The sequence below is a fragment of the Drosophila hydei genome, unplaced genomic scaffold, assembly GCF_003285905.1.
Source record: "Drosophila hydei strain 15085-1641.00,03,60 unplaced genomic scaffold, DhydRS2 tig00008119-arrow-pilon, whole genome shotgun sequence".
Lineage (NCBI taxonomy): Eukaryota > Metazoa > Arthropoda > Insecta > Diptera > Drosophilidae > Drosophila > Drosophila hydei.
The window spans coordinates 8,899,536-8,926,112 of NW_022045830.1; the positions used below are offsets into that span (position 1 = coordinate 8,899,536).

At 38.9% G+C, this 26,577-nt stretch overlaps 1 protein-coding gene across 3 annotated transcripts; it reads right to left on the reverse strand.

Annotated features, from left to right (window-relative positions):
- Positions 1-1,155: 1,155 nt before the first annotated feature.
- LOC111603595 (putative epidermal cell surface receptor) lies at positions 1,156-22,545 on the reverse strand. Of its 3 annotated transcripts, XR_003944316.1 has the most exons (10): positions 22,140-22,545; positions 9,701-10,995; positions 6,489-6,750; positions 5,648-6,301; positions 5,306-5,569; positions 3,777-4,841; positions 2,319-3,344; positions 1,775-2,002; positions 1,616-1,716; positions 1,156-1,550 (listed from the first exon to the last, which is right to left on the reverse strand). XR_003944316.1 is itself a non-coding variant. In XM_023321253.2 (9 exons), the coding sequence occupies exons 1-9, from the start codon at positions 22,504-22,506 to the stop codon at positions 1,709-1,711; spliced, it is 5,169 nt and encodes a 1,722-aa protein (XP_023177021.2). In that variant the 5' UTR covers positions 22,507-22,545; the 3' UTR covers positions 1,156-1,708. The 3 variants fall into 3 exon arrangements, 2 of the variants coding, with proteins under 2 accessions (XP_023177021.2, XP_030080682.1); XM_023321253.2 differs by having other exon boundaries at positions 1,156-1,716; XM_030224822.1 differs by lacking the exon at positions 3,777-4,841 and having other exon boundaries at positions 1,156-1,716.
- Positions 22,546-26,577: the final 4,032 nt, after the last annotated feature.

Sequence of the window (26,577 nt, forward strand, 5' to 3'; positions counted from 1 at the left end):
TTGAATTTTGAATTCTTCAAACCAAAATCTAGTTGTGCATTTTGTATATACATACATACATACATAAAAATATAAATATATATATATATATTTATATATATATATATATATTCATTCAATTAAGTATATATGTTGTTGGTGCTGCAAGCATATTGAAATAAAATATCGAAACAAAAACTTAAGAGGCAAAGTCATCTAAAAGTTCCCAGTTAATGTTGTATAAATGTCACAAGAGTCATGGCCAAACAAATGTAATAATATTAATAATAATATATATATATTTTTCTTAATATTTTATCTAGCATTTTCAATGTCAGACCAACCGAAATGAAGTTTGGCATAAAAAAAATAATAATTTAATGAAAATGTGATTTTTAAAACTTAATGGAAAATGGAAAACGGAAATTCTGCAAATATTTTGCAAGTTTTAATTTCTTTAACTGCAACAATAAAGAATTTTAAAAATACAAGTCAAACAGATTGTTATAGGATATTTTTTAAAGTAATTGACTCACGGGATTGGAAAATATGTAAAGTAAAGCTGTAGACTACTCATAAGCTATAAGCTACTACATAAGCTATATCAATTTATTATTGACGAGAAAAGCCCATTTTACTCTGCCCATCTGTCATTATGGTTCTCAAATGCAGATCTTAATTTTTTGCACTTTAACAAACCTTTGTTTATTTCGAATCATCCATAAGCTTTTTTCTGTTCTCTAAAGATCGATTTAAATCGATATCTTTAACTTGAACTTATTGTATAATAAACATAGTTCCTCTATATAATATTTATATAGCTGTATGTAATAGAAATAACTGAGCGATTCAAGGCTACTTCAAGTCTGGCAGTCTCGACTAGAGACTTATTTTAATAGATTTGTACTATTGCATTAAATGATACTATATAATACTTACATGATGATAGGTTTCTGGTAATCAGAGCTCCAAGATTGATAAGAAAAATCTTGAGCTGTCGAATTTGCATGGAAATAGACAGGGATTGCAGACGTCTTATTCTATCCACGCTAAACATTGGTAACAAAACTAAAATACCCTCTACTCCAACCAAAGTACTCTTCAGCAAAAGTTGAGGTCATGAAATGAAAAAGCTTTGCAAGTATTTTGTAATATTTTATTTATTCATAAGTTCGCATATCTCTGTACGTTTACAAGCTAATATTTAAATATTTATGGACTGTTACTTGAAGAACTGCTGGTGTTCGTTCTTAAATTACGGTATATGTACGTATGTAAAGCTAAAATTTACAAGTTAAACTAACTAGGCATTTAGAAATCGCTAGAAGAATTTGCGTAAACATAAACATTTCACACGCCCCAGGCGAGGCCGATTGGTTTCTTGGACTTGGTCAGTTTTCAGATTTCATTATTCACTTTTAATTTTTCAGTTTTCAGTTTTTCTCTTCTATTTCTCTATATACACAAGTTACAATTGTTTAACAACAAAAAATGTTTAGTTCATTTATAAGGGCTCTTAAACACTACATACAACATGGCGGCCATTTTAGTGAGTGGACATCCCTTGAATCCTGCGCCGGGTAATGGAAATTCATATTAATTTCATCATTAACTTTTCTTTTCTTTTTTTACTGACACTGAGTTTTGAGTTTTTGAAGTATTTACAAGAACATTGCTCTAAGCTAGTTTTGGGTGCATTGAGTATTGCCTCTCTCATCTGAACGACCCGTTACAGATCTGCAAGTGGATAAGAGTTAATAATGTAGCAACAAATGGAGAGATTATTGTCACTTACTCATTGTCTCCTGCTGTATCTCTACTTTATACGAGGGATTGTCGTAGGCTGCATCGCTCTTGCGCGGCGGTGTTATCGATGCCGTTTGATGCACTCGTCTCCTGGTTATGATCAGCAGCAGTGCGAGCGTCGACATTATCGCCAAAGCGGCAATCACAGAGACAACGACAAGTGGGCCGTAATAGTCGCCAACTGGTTGATCAGAGACGCCTGCAGTAAGCAATTTGCCTATGTCAAAAAGAATGAGATTGAAATCGATAAATATATATAATAATGAGTAAACTTTTGATGGTTTCTAAGCTTCATTTTGTATTATATACATTTCCAATCATAGACTAAAAGGAATCGTGTTCTATCAATTACAAGCTAAATTGGTCAACGTCAACATAATTATATTGATCAGTTTCGAATAAATCAGAGAACGATTTATTCAAGCATTACCAAGATTCTTAAAACTTAAATAGATCCTTTCAAGAATACGCAAGACTTGAAATTAAAGAAGCTCATCTTAATTAAATTTACTTAATATATCGACTCGATTTACCTGTTTTGCCTGGCGTCGCTGGACCACCTGGCTTGGTAATGAAGTTGACCACGTTGCTCTTCTTGGTGTTGCCGTTGGTGAGGTACATTTCCAGCCAGAGGCGATATTTGGTGCCTGGCTTAAGGTCCATAATCAGAGTGCCTGTTGTGCTGTCCCGCTTGGCAACCTTGAACACGCTTGAATCCTCTTTGCCAGCATCGCTCTGATAGATGGCGCGATAGATGTGCACGAATTTGTCTTCTGGGTAGGGCACACCATTCCAGGAGATTTCCACACTCTGCGACTTCACCTTGGTGACATTGACCATAACATCGAATCCATAGACATCCGTTTTGGGTGCTGTGCGCACCTTGATCATGTGTCCGGCCAGTAGCTCGGCTCCATGGCCGGCAAATGGAATATAATAGAGACCGATTTCGTAGCCTGTATCAGGCTGCAGATTCTGTATGGTGTAACCGGTGAGCGTACGATGTATCAAAGGCGAGGAGGAATAGATCATGCCCGTAAGCTCCTTGTAGCGCAGCTGTACTCCATCCACATACTCCATTTGATCGTCGCCCAGCTTCTTCCAGGTCAGCTGTAGCCACGTGGCGTTCGTTTCGCTGACATTCAGCTCGGGATCCTCCACGGTCTTGAAGATGTCCTGGAAGTCTGGTCTGTAGTCAGAAATCTGGGGCGGCGGCGTTATCGTCCGCTCAGCTGGCATCTTAACCGTGAAGACTCGGCTCGTAGGCTGCGAGTTAAGATCGCGCAGAATCAGCGTTATCTTCACCTTGTACAACGAATTTGGCTCCAGGCCGGGCAAATCGAACTCCATTTGCGAGGTGGCAATTAGATCTTCGGGCGGTGCAAATATCTGTTGCTCCCAGCTAGACGTATCATTGCTCGCGCCATTGGTATATCGCAGCTCAACACGTCCATGAAGATTCACATAAACCTGTGGCACAGTGAACACAATGCGAATGGTACGTGGATCAATGGCCTCCAGAGTGTGCACTTCGATGTCTGGCTGTAGATTGTTGAAGCCTAGAAAAGTATAAGAACATTGAATATTTTGATTTATGCTCTGCGAATAGGTTTGAGCACTACTACATATTCCTAGCTCCAATTCCAAACCAAATCGAAAATGTTTCATTTTATTTATGTATAAATTTTACTTCTAATTGGAATTGGTACTTAGAATAGCTTTCTATCGATTCTCGCTCACTTCAAATTAGAAATTGGGATTAGTTTAGGTTAAAACGTTATCTAAGAAGCTCAACAATGATGTGGATGACTGGTAATGAGTATATATGTGTGTGTATGTGTGTGAATGTATATATGTGAAAGTTGAAGTAGTCTCAGTTAGTACAGTAAAACCTTGTCATTGTGTATATCGGTATAGCAGTGTCCATACGGCATGAAGAGAGACTAGAATAAGCTAAGTAGGATGTGACTAGAATATAGTAGAATCTCAACCTGCTTGCTGGGTGGGCAGTTTGTCCGTTTGGCCCTGGCTCTGGCTCTGACTTTCACTCTGGTTCGGACTGTGATGCAGGCTGTGCTCGCTGGCCTGCGTGGATAGACCAGAGCTGGTGCTAGAGCTGGGCGCAATGCTAGGCAATTGCTGCAATGATTCATGTTGTTGTTTTTGCTGTTTTTGTTGTTGATGTTGCTGTTGATTGTGTTGCTGATGCTGCTGCTGCTGGGGATGTTGCAAAGGTGGTGGGACGCCCAGACCAGGTATCAATGGATAGCTCTCATATGCCACGGGCTGACCATCTACTATGGCAATGCCGTGTGGAGGCGGTGGCGGTGGCACTCCACTGTGCACTATGGGCACATAATGAGGAGGCAATGGCCGTTGTTGTTGTTGTTGCTGTTGGGGTGATGCTCCTGGTCCGCCTGGCACGCTTTGCTGCAAGTGCTGCAATATTTGCTCGATTCTCACATGTGAGGGCAGATTGTGGTTGTCCTTCTGGGGCAATGACTGTGCCGGATGTCCAGACTGTTCAGCGCCTAGAATATTGAACAGATCCGATTGACTGGTCGGCACCGGCGGGGGCTTGCCCTGTGGTATGCCATTCGGATTAATGTCATATGGCTCATAGGGATTGTATGCATCATAGGCGGGCTTTGCCGGGTTGTAGAAGCCATAGGGTCCAAGCTGTTGCTGATGTTGTTGCTGCTGTTGATAGTCATTGTAGTGGCCGCCCAGCTGCAGTGGCACAAAGCCGCCTCCCGGTGGCAACGGTGCTCCATTGTTCACAACGTCCTCCTGCTGATCCTCATGCACATCGTACTTAATGTCATTTTGTTGCTGCTGCTGGTGTGGCTGGACCTTCTTGTGGTGTTTGTCATGCTTGTCAAAGATGCCTGCGCTCGCCTTTGGCGGCTTGCCATCCAGTGTGGGATAGAAGGCGGCGGCTAGCTGTGATTTCTTCTCGTAATCAACATCCGTTGGCTTCTCATGCAACACTTTGTTAGTTGTTGTTGCTGCTGTTGCTGTTGTCGTTGTTGTCGTTGTCGATGTTGTTGTTGTTTCTGATATTGGTTGCATGTTGAATGGTATTTTGATTATTTACAAATGCATAGCGTTATTTTTCGTATGAGCATAGAAAATAAATATATATATATATATATAGTAAAAAGCACGCCATAAAAAAATCAAAAACAAAAACAGCAGAAAAGAGAAAAAAGAGAGCAAGTTAAATAGCAAAAGCAGTAGAAATTCATAGTGGTAAAAAATATGCTTTGAAATCGTGCGAGAAAGATGAGCGATATAAATGAATATGCTTTAAGATGTTTGATAACGGGTTCTTCAATTATTCTCAAATTGCTTTCAATTAACATGATTATTTAGTTTACACCGCAGCATAAATTATGTTGTTCATAGATTTCATGATGTTGTGTAAACGCGGCTTCAGACCCCTCGACAAATTTCAATTAGAATTTTGCATGCAATAAACGAAATGAAATTGTTTCATGCATTCCCTAACCATATTTACCAGTTGGCATTGAGGTTTGGGTTGCCGGCTGTTTCTGTTGATCTTGTTGTGTCTCCTCCTCCTGTTCCTGCTGCCCAGCTGCGCCTATCTTGGGTGACAGCGGTGCGCAGGCCCAGTGCTTGCAGCACTCATCATCGGGAATGGGCAGCAGACGCGCCTGCGCCGGATGGCAAGGCAAGTCTGCAGGTGGCAGTGCCAGAACTGGCGGACAAGCTGGACGGCACTCCACCTTGCCGTTCTCGCAGTAGCAATGTTTCTCGCAACCTTCAGGAAAAAGCGTGTGAGGAGGACAGAATGCATGACTGATTGTTGTCGAATGAATATGTGTGGATTACTACTTACCCGTCAGGTTGGCCGGAATGGGTGCCCAGTTCTCAAACTCCATGCCTTGGAATGTGCAGGTGCCGTTGTCCACACAGCGCATGCTCTCTGGACAGCAGTGTGGTGCTACGGGCTTGAAGTCTGCCGGCACCGGCTCCCAGCGTATGCAAAGTGGATTGAGCACGTCCAGGCCGAAGGTGGAGGGACACTCTACCTTGGCACAGTGCACGCCCTGCTCATTGCAGATGCACAGCTGCTCGCAACCGTCGCGGAACTGCTGTCCCAGATCATACTGTACGCCTTTGAAGCTGCAAGTGGGCGTGGCGCCGCCAGCATCACGTGCCTGCTCCTCCAAGTTAAAGCTACGCTCCTGCTCGTGCTCATCTCCAATGCTGTTCTGACCGCCATGCAGCGTGGGTAGCAGCGGCTGCTGTTGCTCGTGATCATCCAGCGTAACATCGCAGAGCTCCAGCTGACAACAGACGTCCTTGGGATCCTTGACATAGACACACTTGTCGGCGCGCGTATGATTGCGTTCCGGACAGCGCGGACGGCAATTCATGATGCCTCCTTCGTCGCAGTGGCAGATCTGCTCGCAGCCAATCTCCAGGCGCTCACGGAACTTGTAAATTCCGCCTTCATAATGGCAGTCGTTGCGTGGCTTGGGCGTGCCTTCTATTTATATGTGTGTATGGAGGTATTTATAATGTGTGTGTGTGTATGTGTGTGTATGGCATGACGTTTATGGAAAGCACAAAAAACACGGCGTTAAAGCATGGACCATAGGCTGTCAAGCAACAACTATTAAGCCATAGCAAAAGCTTTCTCTGCATCTGCTGGCTCAAATCGGAACTGGACTCACCTTCATTCTGCTCAGCGGCAGCAACAGCTGGCATGCCAGCCAAGTCGGCTGTGGCTACGCTGGGCTCTAGCAATGGCTCGACGCACTCCATAACCCTACAGCATTCATCCTCCTCCACAATACGCTCTTGGCAATGCGGATTCGCCATGGTGCGTTGGCTGCCGCGCGGATAGCTGCTACCCTTGCAACGCGGCTCACAAATCCACTCGCCGCGGTTGCAGGTGCAGCGCTCATCGCAGTCCCGTTCCATGCTTTCGCCATGCTAAAGAGCGTAAACAGAAATTACAAATTAGGAAGTCGACTTGAAATTGATGAAGAAGATATTCTGTGTAAGTCTTAGAAATTTGTTTATATTTTCATTATAATTATGTTAAGTGTAAAAATCAACTTTTAATGTTCTATAATTAGAGCAAAGAACATGAGAATTAGATGGATATATAAACGAAATGATGAACTATAAGAGTTGTAACAAGGAATAGCCCTCTTGTTAATCTTAATCAAATAATTATCAAATACTTTGATGATGACAAAAAATTGACTGAGTAATCTTTCATATGATGGATTGACTCTGCAGGTGGAGGAAACAGTTGGCAATGATGTCATCCAAGGTAAAATAATATACACTTACAAAGCTAATAGTCAGGAGTTGGGAAACAGAAATTTATAGCATCTCAAGTGCACAAAAATATATAATAAAATTATATTTATTTTTAAATATTTCAAAGCGAGACACAGATTAAGCCAAAATGTAATTAAAAATTTGTTTTCAATCTGAATTATTAACCCCAATTTTATACGTGAATATTTCTTATTCTCAAAATATGTTTACAAATGATGCCGACAAACGAGTTCCATTTGCTCAGCGGCATTCGAGTTATTCGAGTTATAATGTTGCAGCTTTCGCTTCTTAAAAAATCTCACCAGCAATAAGTAGCTAGTTATTTTTAGTGACTGCCTTAGAACTGTGACCCAATTGGCAGCTAATGACAATAGATTCAGTGCTCCAGCTTAGCGAATTTTATCGTGAAAGGCGGTTGAAGCTATTTGCGCACAAATTGCGTCAATTCGCGTAGCTAACTGTGCGGGGTGTTCATCAATCATTTGTTCGTTTGCTCATTTGTTCATTTGTCGACTGCTCAACTGGTTGGGCACTGAAAGAAAATTGGTAAACATTTCCTGCTTGCCTTTGGAGTCTGAGTGCACCAATAAGCAGATATGTCAAAGCGCGGCTCAGACTAGCTTATGGCGCGACCCACACGCGATAGCTAGACAAAGATTGAAATCGAGTTTGTTGTCGGAGTCTTTTGTTTAGCACCGAGTGCTTTGCAGTCTTTTGTGCTCGCTTAATTAAAAAGTTATGTGGGCTGTGCGCTCTCAGAACTTTTTATATGCCTCTGAAATGAATACGTTTCCTTTTATGTGTGGCTCTGTGTGGATGTGTGACTTTTCGCCCCTTACGCACATCTTAACGCTTTTACGCTTCGACAAAAAAAACACATTAGGTTTTCTTGAGAACTTTTTATCTAGCCTAGCTATGATATGGAAGCAAAGGCCAAGCTCACGTTGGCTTACTAAACTATATACCCGACCAGCCCATTAACTGTGTTCAATTCGCCAAGCCATTTGGCTGCTCACTTTAAAAAGTATTTGGGGCATGCTGCTAGCAGTCGCGTTGGCATGTTGCACGTGGCCGCTGCCGATCGATCGCAATTTATATAAAAAAAAAATAAAAAAATAACAGAGCAATAACGGACAATTTATTAAAAGTGAAAGCAAAATTATTTCATATCGAAACGTGCCGTAAACCCGATTATGAAAATTCCAGCGCAAGAAAAAAAAAAACAATTATAAATATTAAAAAAAAATAATAACTAAATTGAATTAACAGCAAAAATACTCTGAAATTCAAGAGGCAACGACAGAAGTGAATCAAAAATTTGCAGAAAATTTCAACTTAATTATTGTATAATCAGCAATTTGCCCTGCACCCAGCGCTCGAGTAGTACAGTATATCTGCATTAATTAGCTTGCTGTTTTCTTGTAATTATGTGCTTACAAAGATCATAACGGATGCGAAAGACTCGAAGCGAGCTGTTAATAGAGTATTGAACGAAAGCCCGAGCGAGCGTTTAATTAAAACAAAATCAACAACAGGCCAGCCGCACAAACCAAGAGCTTTCGACAGCAACAGCAACAGCAGCAGAATGGGTTGGTCAGTAGTGCAAGATGGAGGCGTGGCAGCTGCTGCTACAGCTCCGTCCGCAATCCGTTGGCGCTTAATGCCTGCGGCTTGGGTGCAATGTTTGATGAACACGTCACACTTGGGCAGACAGAGCAGCCATGTAGCAATTTATGTATACTATTAGATGCTGGCGTTAATTAGATTATAGATGAACAGACAACAGCAAACGATTCTAACAATGCCACATTATGACGTTGATTGCCCAGACTAAGGCTGGGTCTGATAATGAGTCTGAAACAACAACAACAACAACAACAACGCCGACAACGACGACGACGACATCAATCACAGGCCAGCAATTTGCTGGCATTTTTCGATTTAAAGGCGCGCAAATATTTGCATAATTGCTGCTTGCCCAAGCAAGAAAACCGCGAAAGCAGCCAGCAAGGGAAATGTGCACCAAAAATATATTTGGAGTGCACACAGCAACAGCAACAGACACTGCAGCAGCAGCTGCGACAAACTCTTTGTTGGCTGAGACTGCCTGTTGACCGGTTTTTATGAGTGGCCCAAACTTGTTGAGCATTATGCAATCAAGTGACGACAAGGCAAATTGGAGTTGCGTGCCAGGAAGTTGAAAAGATTGCCAGGCCAAAATGGAGGCGGCTATACATAAATGTATACGCATTTGCTGGCTGTCTAGAAATATAAGCAGCGTACCACAGGGGTGCCCAGATAGGTGTAAAACACTTTACAGCTGCCGAGATAATTGCTGGCTACAAAGATTTCTCAATTTGCTTAGCTCAAGACATTTAAGTTGCTTGATGAGTTTTACCTTAACTTTTTAGATCAGTTTTTGTCTAATGTTAACTAAGCTCAAAGATCTGTTAAAGAGCTGCTCAACAACAATTTCAGCCTTGATCAGGTCAGCAAGCTAAGATTAGATTATTTCAATATATATACTTTCACATATCAATATCTGCTCCCATCTTCAATATACTCATATCTATAATATATATTTTGAATTTACCTTATAGCTGACATTGCTGGCCATACATTCACGTTGCATGGTATCTCCGCTGGCTGTGATCTCCACAATTTTCGGCACTTCCGTTTCGGGTTGAGCTGTTGTAGAGGTTGTTGTTGTCGTTGTAGTTGTAATTAGCTCTGTGCGTTCGTCGTCCATACTGACGTCGCTGAGATCCAGAAAAGCCTGATGCATGGTGGCATTGTGACGGAACAGTAGCTCAACATCCTCGCCGCCACCTGCCGAGCGACCCTCGCCGGCGAATGCAACAAATGGTGTATCAGTTGTAGTTGTTGTTGTTGTTGTGGTTGGTGTTGTAGTGCTGCTGCTGCTGCTACTGTCGCTGCTGCTTGTTTCGTCCTCGGTTGGGTGCTGCACTCCAAGCACATGCTGTCCTTCAACAATGTTAATCACTGGAGCCGCATCCACTTCGAACCGCGGAATGAGTGTGGTGGCCTCTGCCTCTGCCTCTGCCGCTGTCTCCGCTTCGACTGGCATCTCAGTCGGTTGCTGACTCTCGGGCTCATTCATATTCATGGCGCGTGCTCGGGATGTGGATGTTGTCTCAGTTGATGGCTGCGCCGTTGCCTTGTTCTCCATACTGACAATAATGCCAACGGTCGACTCGGTTGTCGTTGTCGTTGTCGTTGTTGTTGTTGTTGCTGTGGTTGGTGTTGCCGCTGCTGCTGCAGTTGTTGTCGCTGGCTCGCCCTCCTCGGTGCTGCTCGACAGCATTTGATAATCTTCGTGCTCGGCCAGGCGATCATGATTCTCGGACAGTATATGCACATGATAGGGATCTTCGGACTCACTTGTTGTTGTCGTTGTTGGGGCGGCAGTTGTTGTTGTTGACGTTGTCGATGTCGTGGTTGTTGTTGTGAGTGCGGACTTGTCGCTGTCACTTTCATTCTCACTGATACCGGACACGTTCTCCTCGCTGTTGCTGGCCGTTATAAGTGTTGCCGGATGCCGAAAATTATTCAAATCCTTGGCATCACCATCGTTCTCATTGGAGATTTGGTTAAGCAACAGCTCATTCTGCTGTTCCTGCTGCTGTTGCTCCGTGGTGGCATCGCCGCCCACGCTCTCAGCATGCTCATCTTTTAGAGGAATATGCTGAATGTGCGTCTGCTCCAGCTCCGACTGATGTACGATCTCAACACGCGGAGTTGTTGTTGGCTCCGTGGAGGTAATGGGCTCGATGCTCGTCGAGCGCACAGTGGTTTCTTCTTGGGCCACGCTGCTGTTACTACTAAAGGTGCTACTAATTTCAACCACAGGTAATATTGTCGTCATCTCTGCAATCAAACAAGACAAACACATTATTAATAAATTGCTTTTATATTAGCAATATATATATATAAATAAATATTTAGAATTTATAAAGGTATATTCCAAGCTGAAGTTCCGAATCATAAATCCAATTTATTCTTGATTTTCCCTCATTTTTGGTGTATAAATACATAATTTATAAGAATTTATCTCCTATACATCTTTGTGGCATTTCATTTATTTATGTAATACAATTATTCTTATGCCTGAAGCATAAAAATTTTAATTACATTTTCAATAAAACATGAGTATATCAAAATTTGTTAAGCAAATTTGGAATATAAGGGTATTAACCTTCTATATTTGCAATACTTGATATCGGCTCTGTAGTTGAGAAATATCTGGAAAACTGTACGTTTAAATAATGCTGAACAAAGAGAACTGGCAAGCGAGAGTATAATATAATGTAGAAGGGACAAGATCTGTTTTTTTGGGCAGCTGAACAATAGACATCCGGATTCGAGTCTAAAATTATTGCTTAAAGCTTGAGTTTTTAACTGAAATCCAAGAGCCTGTGGTGTTCAGCAATAAAAGCTATCATATCGTATTGATGAAGAGCAATAAAAAGATAAAAATTTCCCAATATCAACTTTGATCAGGTGCATATCCCATGTATGAGAAATCTGTTTATATTCTTACAAGTATAAAAAACCATATAAATAATATATATATATAATATTTTTTTATATAAAATTTATTGAATCTCGCTCAAGCCATATTTACTATCGCTTAGCGATACTAATTTCACACATAAATATTAATGAATTTCAGTTCAATTAGCACCGCCGAGAGCTATCGCCAATTTCTGACTTCCATTGACAGTTAGGACTGGCATTGAGCCGTTCCAGGGGTAAATAAACTTTAAGCTGCCTATTTATTTGCTAAGCTGGCCCACATTTACGGTACCGACAAGAATTTCTGCGCAAGGCTAGCGGAAACCGAGCTAGAAAAGAAGAAAAAAAACTTTAAAAAAACAGCTTACATTACTCGTATTGGTAATATCTCACGCGTCACGTCGTTGGCAGCATCAATTGGCAACGCCATCATTGAAATCAACTCGTAATATCTGTTTTGCTGTACACCAAACGAAGACACAGCATCAGTTCTACAGAATCGGCAAGGTATTCATTAAGCTGCGATTGCGTCTGTGCCAGCTGAATCATCAGGCCCTGGCCCGCCGTTCTCGGAAGGCAAACCCTGCGATGCCAAAATATCAGCCAGCCGCATCTTTTCTGATATTTTTTCCCATTTTTTTTCTTTTTGTGTTGTCTTTGGTTCTATAGAGATTTTTTCGAGCTTTGCTTTAACGCGCTTAACCTGAGACTGTGAGTTGGGCAAGTTGTTATTCTGCAGATTCTCTTTTGTTGCTGTTGCTGTTGTTATTATGTTTCTCAGCTTTGGTCTGTTCTCTGTTCCTTCGTTGTTATATAATTACATTTATTTTCGGGCATAGTTTCGGGGCGCAAAGCTCATGTCATAAATAAATGATGACTTTAGTGGAACCACTTCAGCTTGTATTAAGCAACAGAACCACCAAAAGCCACACACTTGACTCTGTCTTGGCACAGTGGTTCGAAACATTATCAAAATTAAGTTGAAAAAAGCTAAGCCAAATTGAATTAACTGTTAATTCGGTAATTGTTACTTTGTTTAAAAGATAAATGGCATCAAGATTAACATTAAGTTAAATGTTTTTGAGCCCAATCAACAGATTCGCACGCCAGAAGATTTATGTTTCTCACTATTAGTTTATGTTTGACGCTTAATTTCTTTTTAAATATTTAAACCAAGTTTTTCTTTTATAAAATATCTTAAATCAACATCAAAATATGTGAAAATCAGCTAAGATATCATCTGCGCACTTCTAGGATATTTAATCTGTGGCATGTTAAAGTACTTAGCACAAATTTAATGATTGAGCCGAAGTTAATCTCTATTTGGAGCTCATCTGTGCAGCTGTTAGATTTCGTTTATCTTAATACTCGGACATGGCTCTCTCGCTCAACTTGAACAGCTTGGAATGTAATTTTCTTTTAATTTACACACTCTTTCGTGTACTTGGAACCTTAAGCTGCAACTACTCAGGTTACGAAGCAGCAATAAATGGCCATTACTTTATGGATCCTTGGTACCTCCGCTGACTCATGGCAAAGCAAAGAAGAAATAAAAGTACCAGCAAGTCAACTTGACGAGCGCTGCAAATGTGGCCCCATGGGGGCGATTCAAGAGCCAGTGACGCAGGCTTAGACGGAGACGGAGACGGAGACGGAGACGGAGACGGAGACGGAGACGGAGACGGAGACGGAGACGGAGACGGCGACGGAGAACTATGCGTTCGAGTGTGCCTATAGGCACAGTGGCTGTCATGCATGCGTGGTAATAAGCATAAAGGCAGCAGGCAACAGGCGGCTGTTCTTGCAGTGAGGCACAGTTGTCGTCGCTCCAATAAGAAAAGGTGCCTTTGGCTCAGGCCAAGCCGCATGCAACGGACGCCAATTTAGCGCTAAAAAATAGAAGAGCTGCAGTTCGTTAGCCCAGACATAGGCCCAGGTCCCAGGGGCCAGCCCCTGCCCCAGCCCTAACCCTAGCCCAAGCATTAGTTCATGCTGTAGCCAGCTCATAAATGCTCTCGTCTCTTTTAACTGTGCATGTATGTCTATCTGTATCTGTGTGTGTGTGTGTGTCTGGGTGTGTATGTATGTGTTTTATGTTTTGGCTGCAGACGTTGCTTTTATTGTTGCTCTTACTGAGAGTTGAGGGGCCAGAACTTGAGATAGGGTTACTGACTTGAACCTTGAATTTCAGTTCGTTATGCTGAAAGCAGCTTTTACTGCTGCTATTGTAGTTGTTGTCGTTGTTATTGTTGTTGTTGTCACGGTTAGCCGTTTATAATACTCGAAGTTGCAGTTGTTGCCGTTCTTTGAGCTCCTTTGTTTTGTCCACTTCCACTTGGTGCGCAATTTGTCTTTTACTGTCATTGATTTTCATTTTTCACTGGCACTCGTTAAGCGCTTTCAACTGCCTTCAAACTCTTTTTGTCTATATGTTTATACACCTACATATATAAATATATATATATTTATATACATAGTACGTACAAGTTCATCTACATATGTATATTGGCAGATCGGTAAGGTTCATTGCTGCGCTTTTGGTGGTCTCTAGGTCTATGTTCTGCAAGCTGGTTTCATTTCAATTGGGCTGCATATAAAAGACTCAGGCAACGAACTTGGCTTGTTTGTTAACCATGTCAAATGGACTTTTGGTCTCAGCCTTGTTTATGATTTGCACAGTTAAGCTAAGCAGCCGGCTTGATTATGATATATGACAATGGCTTCTATCCGCATGCCTCGTGTTTTCTTTTAAACGCCCACAAAAAGTATGGAGCCACAACAACGGCAACAAAAACTCACAACTTCAGTAATACCACTTATGCAGAAATGCAAAACGTTGTCGGTAGTCAAAACTCATTTGCGGTTTTTTCAAGTCGCCGCACGTTTTGCGGCTCTGAACAAACAGACAGCAATGCAATGAGTTGTCAGAGGTCTTATAAGAGGTCTACAAATGATGTGCTTAGAATTGACAAGCTGTCACTATGAGCTGCATACATGCTAACCGGATGTCTTTCTTGCCAGCAGCTCAGAAAACTAAATAGATTTACGGTAGCTAACCATTAAACGGAACTGCTCATAAAAGATCTTTTTCTAAGATCTCATACAATAATCGTGAGCTCCAATCTATGACTGAGCATTTTTAATAGAGTTTTTCTTTTTTAGAACTTAGCACGATTTTGAAACGAACTTTAAGATTTGTAAAAAAAAAACAGATAATAGAAAATTTGTGTGAGCAATTTTAATGAAACACATCTACACATATATAAGGTATATATGAAACACATATATAAGGTAACATGCATTTCTAGAGATTATATCATAAAGGTCAGCGGGTACTTGGAAAAGCGAGAAAATCTTTACGCTCGACAGTTGCAGAGCTAGATTTGAATGAAGATTGATGAGCATCTCCAATTATTGATCTGAAAACATTTTAGTCACGCTCATGAAAACCTTGTCAAATCGTAGAAATTCATATATTTTACAAGTTTTGTGTAGACCTCAAATGAACTCCACCACAGAAGGCATATGATATAGCCATGAAATATATTATATAAATCCTTTGATACAGCAAACCCCGTAATATTCAAAATCAATATATAACAAGCATAAAAGCACCATATGTAACTACATAACGAAAGTGGATACTCCAAATGACTCCTCACACATGGGCGGTATTCGAGTGTCTGTTTTGGCGGTAAATAATGTTAAAAGCAACCAACCGGAAGCACGTCACATACGGCCCACTCGGTATTCATAACGAGCACTGCATAATGACCATTAACAACGGGCCATGCTTCGTGGTGCTTCGAAGTGGGGCTGTCCGTTGGTCAAGCTTTTTAAGCGCCCAAAAGTTGTCAACAATATATATATATGTGCTTAGATTTTGAGCAATGTAACGGTCATGCGTCTGCTTCCATATGTGTGTGTCTGTCTATTTGTCACGTATCCACAAAGCTGAACTGAATCAAAACAAAATTATTTGATTTGCCTACTTGTGAGCGGCTTTGGCTTCAAATGTGGTTTAGCTGCCATCTGATCCGGTTTAAGTTTGATTTGGACAAAACTCAGTTTTTTTTTGTTTCTGAAACTATTAACAAATAGCGAATGGATATTGCGTAATTAGCGACGCCTCGCTTGCATTTGGAAAGCTGACTAGAGTTGGGGCGAAATACTAATAAATCTAGTATACATATACATATGTTGTATGTACGTATGAATGAATGGCCATATTTCGTAGTGGTGTTAATGGAGATTAATAATTAAAGCCAGATTTTTGGTTGTTTTTGTTGGCTTTGAAAATTTGATTGTTGTTTTTTTAATTTAAAAGTCTTTGTCTCTGTTCGGCCGAGGATGAGACTGCTGATGACAATGCAGGTTGCTGGTTTTTACCTGTAATACTCGTATGTTAATTTGCCAAGCAAAGTGTTAAAAAAAGTATATAAAACTGGAGTGAAGGTTACTCGCTGGCCAAGCGATTGGCACATCAAAATGATCAAATGATGCGACTGCATTTAAAAATACTTTCAAAAAATTTCTTGAATATTAAAGCTAAGCTTACGATCAAAAGATGATAAAAAAGCCAAAATTAAGTTATTTTAAGAATAAAATGTTTATACGGCTAGTTATTAATTAGGGTATGTAGATGTTCAAAAACTTGATTGTTTATTTTGAATAATGATAGCTCAAAATAACTCTCTGAATTAGAGTTCAACTCGTAACCTAATTGAAGTACCATTCAGCTAGATTCTTATTTCTAACTTTGTTTCATTAATGCAACGTAATGTGGGTTAAACATTATTTGAGTGAGGCAATCCTAATTTAAGTTTCACGTTCTAACAGATATCAGATTTTTCAGTTTTCGTCGTATCTCTCTTCAATCTAGCTAATGACTGAGAAATGTACTGAGAAGACAAAGAATAATGTTTAGAGGCAAAGCAGACGTTTTCGATAGGGTAAAATACGAAGCCAAAGACATTAGAAAAGTCAGCTACAACAACAATAACAACAGCTTAGGGAAAATAGTCAGGCCGTTAGACTACCTGGCCGGCCATAAAACAAAATTATTTTCCACTATAAAAGGCACCGTGTAAAGCGGCATTTGACCTTTTCAACTGCTCAACTCGAAAGTTCATGTGCTCGGGCCAGCTAATGAAAAATGCAGCTTGGCTTGGAATTCGGACAGATGGAGGCGGAGGCTGGCGAGGCTGGAGGGGGGCGAGCGCATCTAATGCTCTTAACCAAGTAAGAGAAGAAACACGTTTCAGCGCGTGTCATCGTCCATGGAGAGGCCAAGACAAAGACCCCAGCAAAAATTACACATATGACTATACACAAAAGCCACTTAACTTTGTACAATTGATGGCTATAGTTGTTTGAAATGTATCTGTATATCAACAACATATATTGAGATACACATACAGATATCTATTTTTGTATTTCAATGCAATGACACCACGCTTTTCAGTTACCCCAACATCCAAGTGAATGCTCCACAAGTTACTTGGCCGGCCATGAAATCAGCTTGCAATTGGATTTGGATTTGGAATTGGAGCTGCAAAAGTGTTGCCATACACACTCAGGCTCGTGTGCATGTGAGAGGCTATCGTGGTAGACATTGTGCCAAGTGCGTTTGCATTTGAAGGTCACTTGAATGGCACACAGCCGGCTAAGGGGTAACCAAGCAACATTTAATAGACTAAGGCCTTACGTAAGTCAAGTGCCAGCTTAGCTATATAATAAAATAAAAATTTAGCTATAATTATATTATATATATGTAATATATATGTAATATTTTTATGTAAATATATATATATATATATATATATATATATATATATATATATATATATATATATATATATATATATATATATATATATATATATATATATATGTATATTATAACAGCTTATACCACTTGAAGAGTATTCTTTCTTCATAAATATTCAATTAAATTTACAGTTCAGTTTGGATTGTGTTTGTTCTCTTTCATTCCATATTCCTTATTTCTAACTCCAATGGCAATTTATTCATTCTTTTATTCTTGTTGTGTTCCCTCTTTCGCTACCAGGCTAAGTATTCACTTCCTGAAAACATTCTGTGCACCGTTCAATGACATAGTTAATTGCATAAACACCCCAGTAATACTCTACACACACAAACACACAGACGTAAACACACATTATACAGCCCACAATTAAAATGCATTAATTATATTCGACTTTTTGCGCTACATTTTTCTCAGCGCACATTAAACAAAAATTACCTAATGGAAAATCAGAAAAAAAACGCATGTCTAGCTGAGAGGGTGTTGCATGCATAGATAGATACATACATATATACAATATAATATGAATGCACATAAATACTTGAATTGAGTAAATGCAATCAGCTTAAGTAAAAAATAGCTAACTTGTTTACTTTGTGTCCCTGACACAAATAGCAGAAGCTGGAACTGAGCTATCCAGATTTTCACTTGGCATTTAGGCTGCATTTTTAATGGCACATGAATCGTAGCGAGGAGATAACCTGTTGTTCTATCATACGATGCTGGCAATAAATTTGTGCGCGGAGAAAGTCAGGAAAAACCTCATGTGAAGTTCAAAGCACACAGGTTTATTTACTCTCTGACTGTGATATGTTATTTTCTTTTTATTTGACACTTGAGTTCGAAAATCCATGCAGTCATATTTATGGGCGAAATGTTAATTGTTAACTGCAGTCAAGGCACTGACAACACTTTCACGCATTCAAAATTCAGCCGCAGGCTGCTCGCACCCAGGCAAGTGTCAATGTACAGAGGAGTTAGAGCAACAGCAACAACATAAATAAACAAGCTGCAATTAACAACAATTTGAGGTTGTTGTTGTTTCACACTCGACTCTTAGCCAATTTTTAACTATTTTTGCTAAAAAGTTTTAAGCTACTTTTACTTATCGGTTCATTATAACGGACGTTAAATTTTGCCAGCTAATCGTGCATGAACCCCAAGCGAAAGGTAAGTCCAACGAAAGCAACAACAACTCTAACAGCATATACATGTGTATATAAAGTCACACAGGCCCCACCTTTGTGAAAAATACTTTTAATTTTTGGCATATTTCTCACACAACAAATTTTATATATTTATCCTTGGAAATGAACCAAAACAAATAACTTAGGGCACAAACTTGTTTGTCTGCGGCTTTCTGCAGAATCTCTCGACGACCAGCAGAAAAAATAAAAAACAAATAAATATAAAAGACCGCAATGAAAAAACTGCTCACATGGAACCTCGAACAAGAAAGACTTAGGCAACAAACTTGATAAATTGTGCGAACATTGAATACTGTTGGGAGATGAATCTACTGAGTTTTGTACATTATGCTGAATAAGCAAAAAAATATATCCCAATTACAATTTTTTTAATTTCACTTACAAAGTTCAAAATTCAAAATCCAATTTCCGTTCAGGCGGCACGACATCGTGCTGCAGGTATACAAATTACCAAGTGCGTTGATTTGTAATAATAGCAAAAATCAAAAGTAATCAACAATCACAGTAATAACAACTCATTCGCCAATTTAAATATATATTTGACTAGTTTTTCCTTGAAGAAAGTTACCAAAAAAAAATTATGATGAGCCTCGTCGAGGTCTCTACTTGTCATAAGGGCTAAGGGCAACCTTTAGTTTTGTTTATTTTATATTATATTAAATATTTCGTGATGTTTTATTGTGCAATCAGACCTTCAAAACTATATATAAATATAAATTTATATAATATATATATATATATATATATATATAAATATATACATATATATATATATTTATTTCTTTAACATTTTTGGCAAGCCATGGCGAATGCAGGCCCTGAATTGCATTCGAGCGATTTGAGGCTAATAGGATTTTTATGAAATTTTTTACAGCAATGCAAGGCCATCAATTAGCGCCTAATTTTGTCTGCAGTTGAGCCAAACCACAAAATATATACAGAAATGATTTATGCAGTCGACGTTTAGCCGTGCTCTGCAATTTTCCAACTCATTAGCAAACTGCAATTTATGCACTTGGCTTTGCTCAAAAATAATTTACAACTGCTAGTTGTTTCTTGAATGGGTTTTTATACAACAACGGTACGAACGGGTCTTAGCGGTCAAGTCTATGCCGCTAGTTTGTCAAAGATGGATGGGATGGACGATCTGATATTTAAAATCTACAAAATTAAATTTGAAACTAGTTTTTTAATTGAAAAAATATTTTACAAATTAAAAAACCAAAAATGTAAACGAGTTTCATATGCATATTATGAACAGTTTAAAAATATAACATTGTAAATTTTTATAATAAAAATAAAATTGAATTGGAAATACTAAGCTTGCTTGGCAAGATATTAAAACATGGCCTTAGCACCAAATCAAGATCACTCAATCAAAGCTAAAAATTAGATAAATCTTATAAGGTATTCAAGTAGAAAATGTAGAAAGGTCAACTTTCCAATTAAGGCGAAACCTTTGTACATTTAAAGACAGTTTTCCTATTGACAATTTCATTAATTGCCTTTAAGACATTAAGCTTCAAACTTGAAACTAGTTTAACAACTGCTTGATTTTTTATTTTACAATCATTTTATCATTTACGGATTACTTGACTGTAATTAAATATATACATCTATTATTTTCTATATTATTTTTTATCAATAATATTTGTCTTAACTGATTAACTACATCTCTCAATCTATGTCTTGCTGTCTTGCCTCTCTATTTTAAGTGTCTCTCTCTCTCTCTCTGTTTTCTTTACTATCTCTCTCTCGTTTTCTTGTTGTATCTTTCTGTTTATTTCTTCATCTATTTTTCTCTCTCTTCCTTTTTATCTGTCTCAATCACATTTACTCCATTTCTCTCTCGCTCTCTCTCTCTGTCTTTATATATCTGTTTATGGCTTTCTCTCTTTCTTTACATCATTCTCAGCTTATCTCTGTTCCTCTTTTTACACCACTCTCTGCCCCAGTATATCTATATTTCTATTGCTCTGAAGGTAATTTAAAGATGGCAAAGAAATATCTCTAACAAATATATTATGTATACAAACATCTTTAAAAATATATTTCATTTATGGCATTGCCAACCAATCATTTAGTTTATCAATCAAAGATGGCCAACTCATCAGATCTTTGGTAAGATATTGTCTTTTGTTTGATTCACTAATTAGTAGCAAACATGTGGGCTGGGATGCACAACGTCTTCGCAAGAGTTGCGTCAAGTTGTTGTGGGGGTGTTTTGGCATCTTCGTGATTTATGATTTAAGACTTTTATATTTTTTTTGCCATCATCGTTTAGGTTAATTTCCTACGTGTTGCTTTAATTGGCATTGCCCAAAGCCAGCGTCAAGAAAAAAAAAAAACAAATTACTTTGGCAAACATTTATGACACACAATCAAAAGGTGTAACTGTTGTTAGATGGCACGTAGGTGAAGCAATGAGTCATGCGTATATATTCGGAAATACGTACTTGGCTTTATTATAAATTAACTAACATAATTACGAAGCTAAATTGGCATTCATTGACAGTTCGTAAGCTTGAGCTCAAACCAACTTTGTTGTTAGAGTATTTTATTAGCTCTAAAAGTCTGTGTGGCCGACTATTTTATCATATCATCAGCAGAGTGTTGAAGGCAGATCAAAGAAGCTGTAGACGTTGATGTAAATCGCTCACAACGTGACACGTTTGATGTGCAACTGACATTAAAACAAAAACCAACTAATTGCAAGAAGAAGAAGCCGAAAGAGCACAGAGCTGAATAATTAGACTGCTAACCCAATTTAAAGAGTTGAAGTTTCGATTAGAGAACGGAGTTGAAACCTTTCACTTACTACACAACAGAAACACAGCTCATCCAAATAATGGAATTAGACCAAATCTGTATACAAATTTCTATTTACTCGTCTTAACTTCAAATCAGACGAAAGTCAACTTTCTGGCCCACTTTCGTCGTTAGTTCAAATCGCTAACTAAGTTAAAGTTTTCCCTTTGAATATATTCATTTGTTATGTCAGTTATTATTTATTTAATGCCTCACTTGATTTGAAAACTATGAAAATGATTTCCGCAACAGTTAAAAGAAAAGTTTCCATTTTCTTGGTTATTTGCTTCCACTTTGAGGCGCCGCATAATTAACGAAATAATTCAACAGGAAACTAAAAAACCAAAATTCTGTCTATGATTAATCTAAAGAAAATGACGTAAAGCCAAATTTCTTTTACCAAGCTCCATTTAAGCGAAAAGGGGAGCAATTATGGAAAAATGTTTGACGGATCGATCCGTAAATGGGTGGAGACGACGACGAGTGGAGCGGCGTTAATTGGTAGCTCAAAGAATGAAATTTGATTATGGGTCTAGAGTCATCGGACTCGAGAACAGTGAGACTAAAGTGTCTGGCAAAGCTTTTGAGGCGCGCCTGGGCGACGTCCCAATGCTATCTATAATTTTCGTTCGCATTGGGTCTTTGTAACTCACCAGCTTCGCTTGAGTTCAATTTGTTGGATCCCAAAGTCGTTGAACTATCCAACATGGTCGCAGTCGCAGTCGCAGTCGACTCGCTACTTTGTTCTACGCCAATTGTTGTTGCTGCCGCTACTGTGGTTGTTGTTGTCGTTGTTGTTGTTGCTGTTGCTGTTGTAGAGTCAACTTCAGTGGTTATATCCAGTGGTGGCATCAGAGTAGTAGGCATGGCTGCAGCATCATCCTCACCTGCAGGCGCAGACGCCGCACGCTCAATTTGAATGCCAAGCAACAATAATCCGCAGAGGCTGGACACAAAGAGTTTGCTCCACAAAATTGACGCCGTGTCGCCCGGAGCTCTTTTTTTTCTACACGCTTGCATTTTAGATTTATGTTTTTCTATATATATAATATATTCGCTTAATTTTTCTTTTGATCAGTTTTTCTTTCTTGTTCACACCTTTGCACTTGTTGTTAATTTTGAAATAATGAAACTAGTAAAAGATGAAAATAGTAAGCAAACTTATTGAAGATTATCTAACAACACTTTCTGCTTAAAAATAATGTTATTTGCTTTCGTTTTCTCATTTATTTGTTAACATTTTGTTAATGCGCGGCTTTGTTTAATGTCATTAATTTTCTGCACGTTTCGTGTTTGACATTTGGTCTTTTTTTGGAGTGTGTGATTTTTTTTACCTTTATAACGGTTTTTTAATCTATTTGGCTAACCTGAATGGTGCCATTTCCTTTGAAAGGTAGCTTAAATAATTTCAGGGGGAATTTATTTTTTATATTTTGCTGTTACAACATCTGTGTTTTGGCCAACTTATGGAAATGATTTTTATAAAAACTTTTTAATATATGTATGTCATTCATGTTGTCTGTGATTGATTTCATTAGTAGTTAAGTTCGCTGCCTAAGTCTTTTGTTATAGCATTATTATTGTAAATCTTCATCAAGTCTTTTAAGCTTATATGCATATTACTCCTATTATATATAAAGATAACTGAAGTTGTTTAACAGTCTCTGATTAATTTCGGTAATTAGTTGCAGTTAAGACAGTATTGAAGTTCGTTGCATAAGTCATTTGTTATACAAACAGCTTTAGCGCTTTAGTCAATCAAGCTTGGTATATATCTGTTTGAAACTTCTATATATTAATATTATTATATATATAAACTAAGAAGAACAGTCACCGTTTTTATAGATTTCGTCTGTTGGTTGAATTCAAGTTCGTTGCCTAAGTCTTTTTACTACTCACACTTATAAGAAGTCTGTTTGACTAGGCAATTTTGTCTGCAGTTGCTATATACTTCTAGTATTAAATAAATATATATGTATATGAAGACCAGCTCAGCCCCTGTGTCTAGTTATTGCCTTTCTAAGCTCTGTCCTACACGAAAGCAACTAACTAAGAAAAATATTCAAGAAAATCCAATGCGCATGCAATTCGCAATAATGCAATAGCAATAGCAACAACAAGCAAAACTTTAGATCCAAAAATTGTATATTTGAACCGGTTCCGCGATCAACTTGAAGCACCAACAACAACTGCAACTGCAACTGCAACAGCAACTGGAAGCGGCTTTGTGGCATTATTTGCGGCAACTTTGGCCGACTGCGACTAACTAGAAAACCACAAATGCTATCAATGCTGCTGCTGCTGCTACTGCTACTGCTGCTGCTGGTACTGTTGCTATTGTGCATTTGACCAAGTTTTTGACTGCATATAAGATTAATTTTAATTAGCCAGCGGCTGCTGTAACAATGCCTTGCTCGTTACAGTTCGCACAGTCAAGCTGTTTATGTTTTTATTTAAATTAAATCATATTTCAGCTAATTTCCAAATGATGTCATTGTAAAAGTTGCGCTGCCCGGCTATTTGGTTTGACATTTCACATTTCACTCTCACTCCTTTTATAGCAAGATGCAAACAAAATACACAAGAAAATAACAAAAACACTTATACGAGAGAGCGAAATAGTAAAGAAACTTGTTTGTTTTTTTTTTTGTATTTTTTTTCTTTCGGTTTTTTTGGTATTTTGAATGGTATTTTTTTTCTGTTTCCAGACTTTTTAGCTGAATGTTTCACTTGATTTCGTTGCTTGTCTGAGCGTCTGGCCAAGATGAAAGCCGTGCTTAACACATAGCCAATACACACACATGAACACACACTTAAACTCTTGCACTAACCCGATGCGCAAAGGTATTTCTTTTAAGGTGGCCAAGCGCACGGGCCACGTTTCTATTGAACAGCTAAAACACGTCTGCGTTTGGTTTGTCTAGCAACCGCTCCGGCTGAAGCACATCCACCAACTGAGTGCGCTGCGGTCTCTGAACTAGGCTCAGAGCAGTTTGACGATATTTCGTGACTTCAATTCACCACGGCGCCGGCCACGTCGTCGTCGTGGCCAACAACACTCTAATCACGAGACAAGCGGCAATGGCCAACTGGTTTGAGTTGCTCTTTCGATTTCGGCTCCGGCTGTGTGTTGAGTTTGTCGGGCAACAGTAACAGCAACAGCAACAGCAACAGCTGAGCAACAGGTGAGAGAGCGCTGCTTGACATAATCGAAACCGAAGTTGCGCTCTTGCATGCCTCAGGTGTGTCTAGGCGGTGTCTGTCAGTGTGTGTGTATTTGTGTATATGTCTGAGTGCGTGGTGAGTGTGGGTGTGTAGATGCTGCCAAAAAGTCGTTGGTTTTTAAAATTTATCAAAGGAAGGCTGCGACTACAACAATTTGACAAGGTAAACTCAGCGAACTTCTTTGAACCGGACAAATAAACTCTGTGTCTCCGTGCGAGGCTCAATGTCTCAATGAGCAGGCCAGCTGACACTTATTGCTGCGATTACGCCCACAGCTCGAAACTCAAAAGAAGGGGGCTTATAAAATTCCGGATAAGTGCATAAGAATCTGGATAAATACAGTGAATTAACACGCGCAGGCCGACCGACTGAGGCAAAGATTCGTCGATTTCATTATGCCAATGCCAAGCTGCGCCTCAAAAGACAAAATACCTGAATATGCAATTTTGAAATGCCAACAATGCCAACGAAGACGCGCCCAGAAACCGTCAGCACACATCAATGGCTGGGCCAATTCTGAAGCCAACTTGATCAGTCAAAGAAATGTGACTCAATGCAGCATAAAAGCCCAAAGACGTCAAAAGTATTAAGCCCAAAGGCCAAACTTGCCCACAAACATCATGCAAATGTGCAGCACTGTCTGTTAGTGTTACAATTGCTGTTGTTGTTCGAGTTGTTTGAGTTGTTCGAGCTGTTGCGGCTGTAACTTTAAATGCAAAAATTCCAAAATGCGCTAATGCTATTGCACAAGCTTTGGCCAAGTGTGCGCCACAATGGCACTGTGCTACAATTTCCATTGTTAGTCACACTGTGGGCTGTGCATATTTCTTGTTGTCGCTGTTTTTTGCCTGCTGCTTATCTGCCAGACATTGAGCTGCTGCTGCTGGTGCTGCAAAGAACAGCAACAATAAAAGACAGCGTTGCAACTTTAGTTATGCACTCATTTTTTGTGTTTTGGTTTTTTTTTGTATTTTGAATGGAGCAACCAGGCAGCCAGCTGAACATGGCTTTGAAAGATAACTAATGTGAACAACAAATAATAAGAAACAACAACCGAAAACAATTGTAAGCTTGGCTAGAAGCTGCAACGAAAAATTTCAGCAGCCGCATGACTCACAGCAAACAAATTTATTTTTGTTGAAAATTATGTGACAGAAGTCCATAGAAATGACTTTCTTATATGCCTAAGGAAATGAAACGAGCTTTCCAAAGCAAAATTTAAAAAGTAAGTCAAATTGGGAAAAAGTAGAAAATAAATTTTAAAAAATATATATATATATATATATATGTTACATATTATATACTTAAAACTGACCTGTGACAAAAAAACGGCAAGGAAAAAATAAATATATATTATACAGATTATTGTTTAGACGAATCTAATCGCCAACCCGCCCCTTTTTCATTGTTTTGATCTGGGCGTAGGCATTGTGTTTTTTGTTGTGCTTTATAGCTAAAAGTCACTTGATAAAACTACAACAAATGCCAATCTAAAAGATTGCTAACAGATTATCCTGAGCTAAAATAAATTTGTATTGGGGAATTCGCCCACAATGTATTAGGTCTACTGTTTTTTTACTAAACATTCAGCTTAACCTTACCTTCATCCCTTTATGATTGGATTAAATTTAACTAGAAACAGCTACAAAGGCTGATCTCTTACAACTGAAAGAAAGAAACTTTTTTTTACAAAAGGTATAAATTTGGGGCCTATTAAGTAAGTTTCATTTCTCGATCTCCTATATAGTATATATATTTGACCTTTGCATATTTTATTGGGATACAGCTACAAATACATATTTCATAAATCAAATCTTCAATTTCAATGGCGCCAAATATATTACCATTTAAGTAATTTCCGATTTA

Coding starts and splice junctions, on each gene's coding strand:
- LOC111603595 (XM_023321253.2), bottom strand. CDS start 22,506: ATGCAAGCGTGTAGAAAAAAAAGAGCTCCGGGCGACACGGCGTCAATT. Junction 10,996..22,139: donor ATTGAACTCAAGCGAAGCTG/GTGAGTTACAAA, acceptor GTTTGATTGCAG/AGATGACGACAATATTACCT. Junction 6,751..9,700: donor CCAGCAATGTCAGCTATAAG/GTAAATTCAAAA, acceptor TACGCTCTTTAG/CATGGCGAAAGCATGGAACG.